General features: G+C 34.4%; 1 protein-coding gene across 2 annotated transcripts in view; it reads left to right on the top strand.

Annotated features, from left to right (window-relative positions):
• Window positions 1-3,493: 3,493 nt before the first annotated feature.
• Window positions 3,494-15,668, top strand: part of LOC124448714 (TNF receptor-associated factor 3-like) — a 34,532-nt gene continuing 22,357 nt past the window's right edge. The window contains exons 1-8 of one of the 2 annotated variants that reach the window (XM_046999664.1): window positions 3,494-3,560; window positions 6,075-6,136; window positions 9,596-10,135; window positions 10,975-11,146; window positions 11,584-11,635; window positions 11,798-11,896; window positions 11,965-12,129; window positions 12,431-12,586. In XM_046999664.1, the coding sequence (XP_046855620.1) occupies window positions 11,001-11,146; window positions 11,584-11,635; window positions 11,798-11,896; window positions 11,965-12,129; window positions 12,431-12,586 (618 nt within the window). In that variant the 5' untranslated portion in view covers window positions 3,494-3,560; window positions 6,075-6,136; window positions 9,596-10,135; window positions 10,975-11,000. Of the gene's footprint in view, window positions 3,561-6,074; window positions 6,137-9,595; window positions 10,136-10,974; window positions 11,147-11,583; window positions 11,636-11,797; window positions 11,897-11,964; window positions 12,130-12,430; window positions 12,587-15,668 lie in introns of those variants that run through there. The other variant, XM_046999665.1, reaches the window with a different exon arrangement.

Genomic DNA, 15,668 nt, shown 5'->3' with positions numbered 1-15,668 from the left:
TAGTCCACTAAATTATCCATTAGATAGATAGATAGATAGATAGATGATTTATTTCTTAAAACTGGCAGCCATATTGCTGAAATACGTTTAAGATTACATATAATACATATATAAATAAATTAACTAAATTATATCTTCAAAGAGTTATAAGTTATAAAACTATTTCTAAAACGTTTGGTATTAAAGTTAGTATTAAATAAAGATTGAGTCCTAAGTTCCATAGTTGAACGTTCTAAACGAGGAGGCAAAAGGTCATGAAGCTTATGTGAGGAATCTGCTACTATCTTCTGAAACAACGCTGTTGTTATATCATTCCTCCTTTCGCTAAGGCGTTGCAAATTAGTAAACTGCAGAGCGTTTTCATATTCTTGATGAGGCAGGATTATTTTTAATGCTCGCTTTTGGACTGACTCTAGGTCACCTGACAGATACAATGTCAGACTATTGTGGAACACTGGGCAAGCATACTCCAAGACAGGTCTTATACACGTTTTGTAAAATTGGAGCAATTCCTTGACTTCGATATTTGCTCGTTTTAGTTGAATAAGATAATAAAGGCGTTTACGGCATTTCTTAATTATTTCATTTACGTGGATGTTCCACTTAAGGTTACTAGCTATAACCAATCCCAAAACTTTCGCGTGTTGGACAATATCCAGTGTAATGTTATTGATGGTAATTGGTTGAAGATCATTGGTATTAGATCCAAAACAAATTCGCATCTCTTTACATTTGGTTTCATTTAACTGGAACTTATCACGCGAGATGCTGTTCGCTAATGTGTCCATTTGGTTTTGTAAGTTACTTGTTTGATCTTTCTCAATTACTTCACTAACAGTGGTATCGTCCACGAATTTCCACATTTCATTATTTGGTAACTTGAGATCGTTAATCATTATCAAAAATCGCCAAGGCCCCAATTTTGCGGAACGCCTGCAGGTACGAGTTTCCACTCTGAAAAGCAATCGAATTTCAGCTTTACTCTTTGTTTCCTGAAGGAGAGGAAATCTATAATCCAGTGTAGAACCCATTTCGGTATATCAAATGAACGTAGTTTTTCAACCAATAAGTTATGATCAATCAGATCAAAAGCTTTCTTGAAATCCAATAACAGCACACGAACGGCCGCCCCGTTACCATCAGTTGCTTTATTCCACGACTGTAACATACTAAGTAAAGCTATAGTTGTGCTTGAATTTGGGATTGCCCCATACTGATTAGAGTCTATCTTCTTAAGTACAGCTGGCTTGACATAACTTTCCACAACAAACTCCTCGGCTACTTTTGATACAATCAAAGTAAGTGATATAGGCCTTAAGTGTTTATTAATATCTCGTACAGGTTTCTGCTTTGGAATTGGTGTAATATTTGCTTTTTTCCATGATTCTGGTAACCGGGCCTCTTTAAAGGAGCTGTTTATAATATCTGCCACGGGAGCGGCCAATAAATCAGCATTCTCTTTTAGAACCCAGGCGGGAATACCGTCTGGGCCAGTTGCTTTCCTTGCGTTAAGAGCTGACAACATCTTGAAAGCAGTAAACTCAGTGACAGGTAATCCATTTATCAATTATCAATTATGTCAATTATCCATCCTTGTGTAGAGCAAAAAAATTGTAAATGTGTAATTCGGTTTCAATTAAATATTTTCAACGGACTTTTTGGCGCAAATTTGGGCAAGAAAGTTATAGAGGGGAGAGGAGGCTGGAAAGAGGCAATTTGCCTGGTTGCTTGCCAGGGGTTCCAGCAAAACTAAAACTGTCCATGGGTGGTGGGGGAAAGGTGATTGTGCCTCGTACACCCTAACTTTTCAATAGCTATTTTTCGGAATGTTTTTAGCTTTTGGGTTACAAAGGTAGTTTGGCAGCTTGATTAGAATGATAATTGAAGACAAAAAGTGAAGCCAGAAAAAATCTTTTGTCGCCATCATTTGTAATCTCTGTTGTAATTCCTTGCCGGCTTAGTTTCTCGCGAGATCATAAACCATTTATATTTTTCTAATCGTTGAGTCCCCATTTTTATGCTTTAATTTAACTTCAGTTGATACTATTTGACTAGTCTAACGATCAAGAGTGAACAAGCAAAAATTTATTTTTCACCAAAAAAATATTTGAGCTAGCTATGTTCATTTTATTTCTTGTTTATCCACAGTTCTATAGAATAAATTTTCTAATAAACTAAAACGATTTGTTGGTATAAATTTTCATTTGAAAAATTTAAATATAGGACAAACACAACTTTTAGGTATTATACATTTTTGTCATACATCATAGATCTGTCATTTTTTTAATATATGTTAAAGTGTTTAAAGATATTCAATCATTTATATCGAGATGACAACCATTTATATTTTAAGCACTATCAACGTCAAAATGACAAAATCTTTTCATTTTTAAAAATGCATAATTGCAAGTTTGACTCCACACTTTGTTTGAAACTGGACTTTCATGTTTTTTCCTTGCGTTTGCTTGAAAATAAAAACGAAGCAACAGATTTTTAAATCCAGTTAAATGACAAAGAATGACGAACACTGTCGAACACTGTTTCAGATAAAAAGAGAAAATGAAAAAAAAGGGAAAAGAAAAATGAAGAGAAGAAAAATGAAAAAATGAAAAAAAATGCAAGAAAATGAAAAGAAAATGAAAGAAATTTTTTTGGCTAAGTATTTTTTGTCATATTTCCTGATTATACTGTCTTTTCAGCAAACAGTGTGATTTTCAGTTGGTTTTTTCTTCCATGAACGCTGTAAGTTACAACGAACTCAATGTAGTTAAGTTTCAGCTGTAAAAATTATCTTTTGCGAAGAGTTCGCCGTTGTGTGTCGTTTGTCGTGGCGTTGTTCACAGGGACGCCGGAACAGGAGGGGCTGAAGTCCCCCACTTTTTGCAATAAAGATATTTAGACTGAGCTGAAATTGTTCTTTAAAAGTGTTTTTTAAGACACTATAGTAGAATTGAAGACTTAGCCTCTTTATATGTTGCTCCGCCGTCCCTGGTTTATTGGTTTGTGCCAGTGAACTGTATAACAACTGGAGCGATAAATCACAGATTTATGAACTTTTTGCTCTGTTCATGAACATTTCATGAACATTAAAAGTTTGTGAACTTTTGTGAACTTTTCTATATATTATGCATTTTTCGTCATTTTTATAAAGAATTTATTGATAAATCATAGTTCAATGAAAAGAAAATCTTCATCGCTCGACAGTTCTTTCAAAACGAATACTTCCGAGAGTTTTCAATAATTTCCGAGGTTTTCCGAAAATTCCCGAGTTTATCTTCCGATTTAAAAAATTAGATGCAATATGAACATTTTGCCATTTCTGTGAGCTTTGACGCAGGCGAGCATGAAATTTTAAAATTTCATCTGGCAACACTGACTGGCTTTTAAGTACGTCGAAATTTGCTTACGCTTAATTTTTGTAAAATTAAGAATTAAAAAATTTACAGTTGAAAAGTTGAACATTTTCCGTGGATCATATCGTCAGGATAGACTTCTTGTCTTTCATTTATTTATTCCCGTTATATTAAACATATGACATGTTTTTGCTTGGGGAATAGAAAGTAAGTAAATGTCTTTGTTCTCAATTAGCCTCGTGTAAGTCGTGTGTGTTTATCCTAACTTTAATTGCACGCAGTTGGGATACTTTCATAAGTGAGATGGTAGAGTGAGTTTTGACAAATTAAGGCGAGAACTGCTACTAACCTAACGAATCTTTTACATGTTGTATTTCTCATGCTACAAACAAAACATATTGGAGGCCATATTACTTCTAAATCTTGCGTCACATTTGGACATTTAGACTTAACTTCTGTTCTTATTTCCGTTTTCCAACATTGTCGGTAATCAAAATCTTATAAAGAATGTGATATGTTATGGGTCTTAGGATAATTTTATTCGAAAACATTTGCGGTTATGGTTTTCACTTCTCAGACATACGAAATTTGCTGTGTCAATATGAACCATCATGACATGAGAAAATAATGGAAAAACATAAAATCAAACATTCAATTATCCCAATTTCAACTGAAATAGCCTTATTTACACTTACACATTACATAAGTCGTTTTGGTAAGGTAACATGACTAATGTTATACTTCATGGCATTTTTTTTAAATGATATCGAAGTCCAGTGCATGTTAACTATCAAAACTTATTGCAATTGATGATAATTTAGTTTGAGGTGGAGCTATATTTCCCTTTAAATTCCCATTGAGATTTTTCTTAGTTTTCTCTCTGAGCTAGAGTGAATTTTTTTAGTGAAGAATTAGATTTTAATTTTAAGACATGTTGCTGAGGATTTGTTAAACATTTTGCTCTGATATACTCTCATGTTCTGCTCTCAACTGTGATTTTTATTATCAAATAATAAGAATTTTGCATAAATATCTATTGGTTATATACTTGACAATAAAAATGTGTAATTTACAGTTTTACATCTAAATATGGGATGGACAATGTTTAATATTTTTGATTTGCTAGTAAATTTGCAGTTAATTTGATTGAGAGTGGCAAATACCGTTCATAGTTGATCCATTAAGTATAACTGACTTCTTTGCTCTCAATTTGAAGAACAGCAGTAATTGTCGCAGAATACAGCAGTTGATTTTTTAATGTTACATATGAATGAATTATTGAGTTTAAAATATATTTGATTTCTATGGTAAACATGTTAATGAAAATGTATCCAAAATATGAGCATTATATGTTTAATAATATTTAGCAAAGTTGAACTTGACATCAGGGGTGAACCAAATGAGTGTAGGGATGTCAACTGACTGGGGGGCGGGGGTAAGCTTTAACACCCCTCTGACAAGAATGATCATAAAAAATTAATGCATAGCAAATTTGTTACCAAAAAATATAGGAAAAACTTTTTTAATGTTTTTATCTGTTGTTTTGAAAGTCACCAATTTTAGATTATGTAAACTCTAAGTACGGTGTTTTCACGATCAGAGCAACATCATACAGGTTTTAGTTACCGTATTTAGCCACCTGGACGTATTTTCTCTATTTAGCCCCCCGGGTTTTCTACTACCTTTAAACTATGGGATTATTGGAACGGAGAATGTCCAAAAAGAGGCTAGTCTAAAACAAACTTTCACGTAAAATTGCTCGCGCATACTAAATTACGCGACACATGCTTCATAATAATTTAAACATGATAGCACAGAATAAGAATATACAGAAGAGTCACTCGTGTCGGAACCTTTGACGTTTTTGTCCTCGCGCATGTCGTGCCGCGCATGGTGGCCGCCATTATTCCAGCCAGATGATTAGGGTTTTTGACTTTTTCCAAGCCTTTAAAATGATCCGAAGTCATTTCTTGACTCAAAATAAACTTGAATTCATTATTAAGTATTGTAATTTTAACGGTTGGAAACCAGTGAGAAATCCTAATCATCTTGCTGGAATAATGGCCGACATGAGGACACGTTGTACATTTGAGTGACCCTTCTGTATAATCATTATTCTGTGGTAATACTATGAACATGACGTTAATTTTGTCTGAAATTTCAATATGAATCAAGTGATCATTTAGTCGTAAATTTTAAACGAGTAAATGCTTGTAACAAAAAATAAATCTTAATTAGCATTTGTTGATTTCATCGCGGGATTGACCCGTGATTTTTTCATTTTACTGAAATGGGAGGATAGAGGGTGGAGGTTTATTTTTTGTGCTACTTTTTAGTTGAGATTTATTTTTGAAAATACCAGGCGCAATATTGAAAGCATTTAGTAGAGCTAGTAACGCTTATTGTTAGATGGAAGAAGGAGTACTGTCCACTACTTTGAGACTTTCTATTTAAACTAAGAATTATATTTTACGATGCAAAGTAGCTGACGGTGAAATTGTTTATGTGTGCATTTGTGTCAACTATGGCAACTTTACAACTTCAAACAAATCAAAAAAATATCGTTTTATAAAGCGTGGATTTAGAGTCAACCGATGCTAAAGACAACAACTCGAAGCTAAGCGCTCCCCTGGTAGTAGGCACTCTATGAAGCCACTTATTTTGAAAGTACCATGCTGACTCTACGGTAATATTGCTACTGTTACTGTTTTTCATTTGCAGATTCCAATGAAGTGAAAGTCTAAAGTTTAAATGTTTGGCAACAGATAAAGACTTTCTCAAAGGTTAGTATAGCATTAAAATATTATGTTAGAAAAACAGAGTAAAATAAAATTATATCAAACAAGTGGAAACATACGACTAAAATTCAGTTAGGTTATTGAGTGTTTAACAGACTGAGATTTGCCTACACAACTAGTGACTTCACATTGCATAATGAGAAATGGAATAATCAAGAATATTTGCTGATAAGTTACATCAAATGGACTGAGCTTCACTCGTTGTAAAGTGTTAATTATATAAAATACTCCATTAGTATTTCTTTCAAAAGTTGTCACAAAAAGGAAGGATATTTATAAATTTGCAACGACAATTATGCATTATAACGTCCCTGGTTGTGTAGATGAACTGTTTTAAAACGTCCACTGTAGTTTTAAGAGTAACACGAAACAAACTCCGAAAATAATTTCCATCTTTAACTAATAATTTGCGATCAAAGAAAGCACAAAATAAGATATAGTGATATTTCGAATTTATTACAGTTAAAATGAAAATAAAAATACAATGAAAATATAAAATAACACAATTTTCGTTTTACTTGCACTTTAACTTATAAGCTGTTCAGTTCTTTCTGCTAATGATTCAATTTCCAGTAGCGACTTCATAACCAATGGCATTGTTTTAGAGATATTTTAAATTTAAAATTACCGCCCATAATTTATTTTTTCTTACCCTGGATCAGCTAACCATCATAGAAATCACACAGAGGTCTCACTCAACATGATTTTTCAAAATTTCTAGTAAAAATTGAAGCCGGAAGTAAATCTGCGCGAATCGAAGTTGGGAGCCACTTTTCTATAGATTTGTATTACAGAATCAAAGTTTTTGCAATATTTTGACTTTGACGCTTTTTTTGATCACAACTAGTGAAGGATGTGGAGAATACTTTGGACGAAAATTTTTGGTTATTTCAATATAACAATGTTGTAAACCCTGATCATTAACTCTGTATTTGGAATCGATTTTCTGTTAAGAATCATCCGCCTTAAATTTAGAATAAGCTTGTGCATTATCGAAGTTGTTTATTCCAAGTTTCACAGCGTTGTGAAACCCAAACTTTCCGTCCAAAATTTTTTCCGCGCATTTCTATAGTTAGGATAAGAAAATTGGTCCGATCAGAAACACGGAAAAGACAAAATATTGCAAAAACTGTGAATCTGTAATACAAATCTATAGAAAAGTGGGTCCCCAACTTTGATTCGGGAAAATTTACTTTCGGTTTCAATTTTAGCGTTATCCAATCCATTTGAGATACGTGTTTTTTGTCTCAAAAGTCGTTTGACTTCCGGTATCGCCGCCATATTGAAAGAAAGCCTTTGGGAAATTTCACTTATAAATACTATTATATTGTTGTTAAAAATACAATTCTCAGCGTTAATATTGCATTGTTCATCAAATATTTTTCAACAAACATCTAAGCACTTCGAAGAACAAGAAGCATGGGACTTTTATTAAGTTATTCGATGTTAATAAAATCGATTATGAATACGTCTAACATATATTGTACATAAAAAGTTATACACCCAAGTTATCAATAGTATATAACACAAAAAAAAGTAAAGAAAAAGTCTCGCATAAGGCATTATGCATTTCTAAGTGTTAAAGCGCCATAGTATGAACAATAAATACGAAAAACCGATATTTCACTATAATTGTCGATATTATGCCACGTTGAACGAGACCTCTCAACATAGCGTCTTGGAGACAAAAATTTCAATGCTCCGACGAGAGTTTGTGATCTCTATTCTTTGCTATAAGTGATATAACAGTGGTTTATGTTACCCCCGTGAAATCTGTTACTTCTGGGGAAAATGTATTTGAAGATGAGCAAAAATATTGGCAGTGTTATTATTATGTATTGTAAACATATTGAATACAACGTACACTAAACAGTCTCAAGTTTATAAAATGCATATTAGTAAACAATCGACTCTATGGTATTTTCATTGTTCATGCGAAGTATTTAGATTGTGTAGTTTTCAAACATTACTGCTCGATAAAATTTAAACGTCATAAGACAAAAATAAAGAATATTTCGCACATAGAAATTGTATAGTTTTGATACCTTCGATGGTAAGAACATTGTTTATATCTACATCATCGTACGAATCTTCATTGAGTTTGATTTTTCGCAACCGATTCAAACGATTACTTTTATGTTATATTATTATACTAACTTACTAAAGGAAGGAGTAGGTTGCTAGTAAAAGACATGGTTCTTTCGCCAATAATATATTGTAGGCGCTTTCTTCCAAGGTGAAACATACTTTACGGGATAATACTGTGACTGAGCAAGAGCTTATTTCTTAGAAATCGTTTTCATGGAATTTTTTGTATGAAAAACGCGAAAATTCAGAGCGTTAAAGATTTAAAATGATCATGTCTTACAGTTGCCATGTAAAACTCTCGAAATGTTTACGATTCACGAATAGCGTTTGTTTTTATTATATTTTTGTATTCTTAGCGTTCGGAAGATGTGTAGTTTTAAAATAAAATAACCTACCGCCAAGGCCGATCTTTTTCGAAAATATAGGCCATTCTTCGACCAATCTATGGCAATATAACAAATACACACCATGTCTTCTCTATATCAGTAATTTTACGGCTGTTGATGTTTGCGTAGGTCTTCAAACTATAGATTGCTGTATAACACAGTTGGGGTTTGCATTAATTGAAAAATCAACATGGCGGAACAAGACGGCAAAAGCATTGTGAATTATATTAGAAAAATTAGCTTTTGTTATGTCTTGCCAGTGTTTTGTTTGTAAAGTTATCCAGTCAAGTTCTATAAGAGAAAGAAATATACTGCGATCACGCAATTTTACATGCATGATCATTTTAAATCTTTAATGAGAACAAGCAACTTGCAAAGTTAACAGCTTTTTAGCGACAGACATATGAGGCATCGACTTGACAATCAATACCTACCTTGAGCACGTAACAGTAAACCGTAATGCTAAAACTTAACCCTTTGCTGCATTGGCGTACGTGCTGTGTACGTGCACCAAAGTCTTGCACCTCAACACATGCACCGCAACGCACAACACGCGCGACAAAATACATACGGCAGCTGTCTTGTGAGGGCTGCAGTCTACTACTGATGAGGCTGCAAGCGAATTTTCTTGAAATAACCCTTTGCTGCATGGTGTTGCTTCAGGGCAACAATCACCGAACACGATGAAGCTCGCAGCGAACAAATGCATGCACCAAAGGGTTAAGTTGGTTTTTTTATTTTCTTCTCTTTATGTCCATTGTTCTTCCCCCTTATTGGTATGAAGGTGTTAATTGAGATCTGATAGTGGGGTCAGCTTAGGACATCATAAACATGAATCCTAATCTCGACTCAATAAACATATATGCAGATATTTGGCACACAGACCACTCCTGTGTCAAACCATTTAACACCTAACCATCCAAATGATTAGTGCTAAATAGAGTGAATGAGTTATTTTGTGACTTCCTAGGCAACGTGAAGCAAAGTGAATGATAGAAGTCTAAAAGGTACTACATACGATATACGTCAACGTCAAGGAAAGTGAATGATAGAAGTCCGAAAGGTACTACATACGATACACGGCAACGTCAAGCAAAGTGAATGATAGAAGTCCAAAAGGTACTACATACGATATACGTCAACGTCAAGCAAAGTGAATGATAGAAGTCCGAAAGGTACTACATACGATACACGGCAACGTCAAGCAAAGTGAATGATAGAAGTCCGAAAGGTACTACATACGATACACGGCAACGTCAAGCAAAGTGAATGATAGAAGTCTAAAGGTACTACATACGATATACGTCAACGTCAAGCAAAGTGAATGATAGAAGTCCGAAAGGTACTACATACGATACACGGCAACGTCAAGCAAAGTGAATGATAGAAGTCCGAAAGGTACTACATACGATACACGGCAACGTCAAGCAAAGTGAATGATAGAAGTCCGAAAGGTACTACATACGATACACGGCAACGTCAAGCAAAGTGACTGATAGAAGTCCGAAAGGTACTACATTAATTACATAAATTACCTAGGAAGTCACACGAGAAGTCTTCCCGCGAATGTTGTCCTGCTTTGTAAATTATATAATTGCTTATATGCTGACAAATCAGTTGTGTATCGAATTGTCGTGTGATTTTTGACCTTATAAAATTTTGTTAAATTTTGGCTAATACTTACTGTAACGTGAGGTGCACTAACTTGCTCGCAAATTTAACTCTGAATATTGACATGCTAATTGTAATACTCGACTTTTGAGGAGCTGAACATCCGGTTTACTTTATCCGACTCTAAAATAAAGTATTACGAAGACAGTTACACTTCAGTAATAAAAGATATGTCTCATATTTGCACTGGCTTGTGCAATTGGAGGACATTTTTGAGAAAACTTGACAGGCAGATCAATCGAGAGCGAATGTCGACGCTTTCACATCTGCTCGATGCGTCGTGCATGCAGTGGCGAAGCCAGCCTGCAAGTTTGGTTGTGCAATGTCAATTTTCTGTGTTGAATCTCTAGAATGACACATCTTAAAAATTGCTTGCGCTCTAAAATGGCATTGCGTGTTAAATGCAATTGGACACTGATAGTAAATCGTTTTAAAGATCGTAAATACCATGGTGAACGGCAAAAGTAATAAGTTAATAGTTCTTAAAAGAACTGTTTTAAGCACAGAACACTAACCCAATAGTTTTAAAAAAAACTGTTATGAAACTAAACCACACAATGCATTTCGGCAGACTACTCCACAAGTGTCAACGTCTGCTAATAGAAAAGTACGACAAAGTCTCTATTTTATTATACATATAGTAGCAAACAATAACATGGAGTACTCTCTTTTCTGCAGTGTAAGACGATTTAACTTCATCCAAGATGCCTGGAATCAAAATACGTGATGAAGATCGAGAAAAAATCAACGCGAAGTATATTTGTACTCGCTGTCATCTCCTCCTTGTCAATCCAATGCAGACAATCTGTGGACATTTGTTTTGTCTATCTTGTATTAACATTATACTTGGGTAAGATAATTTTCTATCAAAACTGTCAACTGAAAAGGTGGTTTAAAGTTTTCGATTAAATGGATTATTTGCAATGTTGTATCTCATCCAATGTTGTATCGTGTGTTACAACCACATTATGAGCTGATGTGGATTTACATGCCCCTATGTAGTTTCTCTTATCTAGGCGTCGTGATTTTTCATCTCTATGTGGTATCTTACATTTCATCTATACACGACGTATCCCGAAACTCTGACATCGATGATGTCAGCAGCGCTCATTTTTGCGTGCTATACTTCATTTAAACATGATGATTAGAACCTCCCAAAAAGATTTTAATATTCTAATTTTAAGTTCATCATACAACGAATATTGTCTGTTAGGTTTCTAAACATGATCTCTGTTTTACATTTAACGTTTTTTTTTTTACTTGTTTTCATGTTCTTTTAATCTGTAGAGATCCTGATCCAAAATGTCCTGAAGATCAAGAAAAATTGAGCCGAAATGATGTAAGTGAAAATATTCTAAAGTTTTAAAAGGAAACTTCCATACAGCTGTATCAATTGCTTATTAAGAAACTCCTGTACAAAGAGCTTCCTTTCTCAACATCTTCATCTACCAATATGCAATTATTACACCAATCTTTGTACTTTTATGAAACTTATATACAGGTTTTCCCTGATGCTTTTACGAAACGTGAGTTGAAAAGTATTCGTTTACATTGTCCTTCTGAACAATGCAAATGGTTTGGCTCCTACGAAGAATTGGAAGTGAGTTGAGTTGATAAATTTATTAAAAAAGTTTGGTATTTTTACTTATTAAGTTTCTTTTTTGTCAGGGTCATTATCAAGTTTGTGAGCATGCGCTCATCAGCTGCGTACATAAGCAGTGTAACATTCAGTTACCTCGCTCTCTCCTTGGCGAACATTTGAAGAATGAATGTGAATATCGAAATGTAAAATGTGAATATTGTGGTAAAGATGTCCCGTATGCTTCACTTAAGGTATGCAGAATATTCTCAGGCGGATTAAAGGAAAACAGAATGGAGATATAGCCAAAAGTGCTAATCTGTGTTCATCACGATGTGTTTATACCCGTTGGGTCATATTGTTGGACTTTTTGTACAAAAATACAGGAGTAAAATAAATGAGCGCTTTCCTCCTGTTTCAATATTTATAAAATTGTATGACTTTAAACGTCATTATATTTTTGTCTATCATTTGTTACCAACCATCTTTCTATATTTCAAGACATTATACCGGATTTTACTTTCTAAGTTTTTGTTTACTTTATTTAACATGCAGGATCACGAAGAAAATGTGTGTGAATATTATCCTGTGGTTTGTAAATATTGTAAGAAAAAGATACCAAGGAAAGATATTGAACAACATCAAAGTACAACCTGTGATGAAGTGCCGACTAAATGTGAATTTCAAGCTATTGGATGTAACTATGATAAAGTAAGAGAATATAAAGTGATTTATTATCTCATGTTATCAATGAAATATTCAAATTTGAAACTGTTTCTAAACAAAATTTTCATCAAAAACCTTTGACATGATTCTATATTTGTACTGTTGAATTACAAGTTAGCATACTTGATTTAATCATTTTATTATTGGTTGTTATAATTTTATTAGATTTAATTATGTTTAAATATTTATATTTAATTATATTTGTTTTGAAACAACGATTTATTGTGGCTAATTTGTAATTTTTTGTCAGGAATATGTTGGTATTATCTTTGTCTTTCTTTCCACAGACGATAAAACGAAGGGAGATCCGTCAACATATGAATGACAATTTAATTGATCATGTGAGCCTCCTGTTACGATATGTTATGGCATTTGTTACACAGTTAAGTAACTATGTACCACGTCCAGAGTTTACTACTGCTGTTCAAAACATGGCTGATCAAGTTACTGCTGTTCGTGCGAATCTTTCAGAGAAATTTGTTATGTTAGTGGGTAAACTTACAGGTCTGGAAAGGAGAATTGAGAATCTCGAGGCTCGTGGTGATAATGATAGTAATAATGCCAACTCGTCATTAGAAGTTTCTTCGATGCGTGATAAAATTCCAACTCTCGAACGACAAGTGAGAGAAAATTCCTCAACTTTACTACGATATCGTGAGCGCTTAGATCAAATTGATGAATCACTCGCGAGAAACACGGTGAAGATTACCGACCTTGAAGCGCAACGTGGCTCGCGTGCACTGGGGTCGAATCAAGCCATACACAGCTACAATGGTACGTTACTGTGGAAAATAGATAACTACAATAGAAAAAGACAGGACGCCATTAATGGTATAAAAACAGCCTTGTACAGTGCACCATTCTACAGTTCGCAATATGGTTACAAGATGTGTGCTAAGATCTATATGAATGGTGATGGTTTTGGAAAGGGAACTCATTTATCTTTGTTTTTTGTTGTCATGAAAGGTAAAAGCATTTCAGTATTTTTAATTTCTACCGCCTTAAATTTATCGGGGGCCTTGTGTTGCGGGTTACATTTCAATATTTTCTCGTCAAATGACTCTGAAGATGACTACCGCTAAGGTTGTCGAAACGTCAGTCAACAAGAACAAAACAGTCTTTCTCAAGACTATACCAACCTGGACGATCTACATTTACAAACATGTAACGATACTCCGGGTTCAAACCATTTAGTTTTTTACAATATCTATGTAATAATCTAAGATTGAACAAGATGCCAACTCAGGCCATCGAACTATTCAAACAAGTACGAACGATTCAAACGAGACCCAACATCATCACTAGTACGCAAACTTAACGGCAAGATCTTCTCTATGAGAAAATCTAACATTATATCTGAACGTATTTACTATCGACTCAGATGTTCAGTACCACAACCACCCAGACTATACGGACTACCAAAACTTCACAAACCACAAATGCCCATTCGACCAATTGTGTCATTCTGTGGTTCGCCTACTTACGAACTCTCAAAGTACTTGACGGACATACCGCAACCACTTACATGCAAATCAAAACACAAGCTACAATCTACTGAGACTTTCATTAAAAAACTGTGCACTATACAAATACAGGACAACTACAGCACCGACCTCGAGTAACATGACATGACTCGAGAGTATCGAGTGGCGAGTGGGCGAGTGACTCGCGAGTCAATTGCGAGTGACTCGCGAGTGACGAGTGGCGAGTGGGCGAGTGACTCGCGAGTCAATTGCGAGTCACTCTCGAGTGTGAGAAGTTTGCGAGTGAATAAGTGACTCGCTGTTTGCGAGTGAATAAAATAACTCGCAAAAATTTTCGACAACGACTATTCATTTGAAGCAATATCTCGGTACCTAATGACGTTAAAATCTTTTGAATTTTTTACAAAAGCATTTTAATAACTTCACATTTCTCATGGCACCAACGTTATACGTAAAGCGGTAGAGACCATAGAGAAATTAGTGAGAAAATCAAAGTAACTCTCACAGATTTTCTTCTAACAGTCTTAGATTGTTGACATATATTATCTTAAGATAGAATACATTCAAAAACGAATATTGTTTGAGGTCAAATATTTAAGGAATGTTGCTATGAGATTAGTGTGCGTATAATCTTTTAAATTTGGTTCTGAAATTTGGTACAGTCATAAATTAGCCATATTTATTAAATTTTGAAGCTTATCGTTGCTTGCTATTAATTAAATGTGTATAGTGCTGTGAAGTCAATAAAATTGTTTCAGAAACTAATCTCATTTTTAAACATTTCTACTGGTAAGTGAATCGCAAAAGCTATCATCTAGCCATTAACTATACACGTGGTTTTATTTCATTGATTGCTATTAAATGTCTATGGCCTTTATCAATATCGTCTGTGTAACACATCAAAAACGTGAAGTCAATGAAGTTCTTTCGGAACCAAATTTAAAAGATTATACGCACACTCATCTCATAGCTACACTCCTTAAATATTTGACCTCAAACAATATTCGTTTTTGAATGTATTCTATCTTAAGATAATATATGTCAACAATCTAAGACTGTTAGAAGAAAATCTTTGAGAGTTACTTTGATTTTCTCAGTAATTTCTCTATGGTCTCTACCGCTTTACGTATAACGTTGGTGCCATGAGAAATGTGAAGTTATTAAAATGCTTTTGTAAAAAAATTCAAAAGATTTTAACGTCATTAGGTACCGAGATATTGCTTCAAATGAAGAGTCGTTGTCGGAAATTTTTGCGAGTTATTTTATTCACTCGCAAACAGCGAGTCACTTATTCACTCGCAAACTTCACACACTCGAGAATGACTCGCAATTGACTCGCGAGTCACTCGCCCACTCGCCACTCGTCACTCGCGAGTCACTCGCAATTGACTCGCGAGTCACTCGCCCACTCGCCACTCGATACTCGCGAGTCATGTCATGTTACTAGAGGTCGGTACTGTATATACTAGTGTTTTTTGATGTGAAATCACTGTTCACCAGTATGCCACTTAAAGGGGTTATATCACGAATTTTAGCCCCCCTTTTTTATTAGCTTAAGTGAAAATTTGGATTATTTGAAGAAC

Source organism: Xenia sp. Carnegie-2017, unplaced genomic scaffold (genome assembly GCF_021976095.1).
Source record: "Xenia sp. Carnegie-2017 unplaced genomic scaffold, XeniaSp_v1 HiC_scaffold_23, whole genome shotgun sequence".
NCBI lineage: Eukaryota > Metazoa > Cnidaria > Anthozoa > Malacalcyonacea > Xeniidae > Xenia > Xenia sp. Carnegie-2017.
Note: the sequence above shows the minus strand (reverse complement) of the source record. Positions and strands in the feature narration are given on the sequence as shown.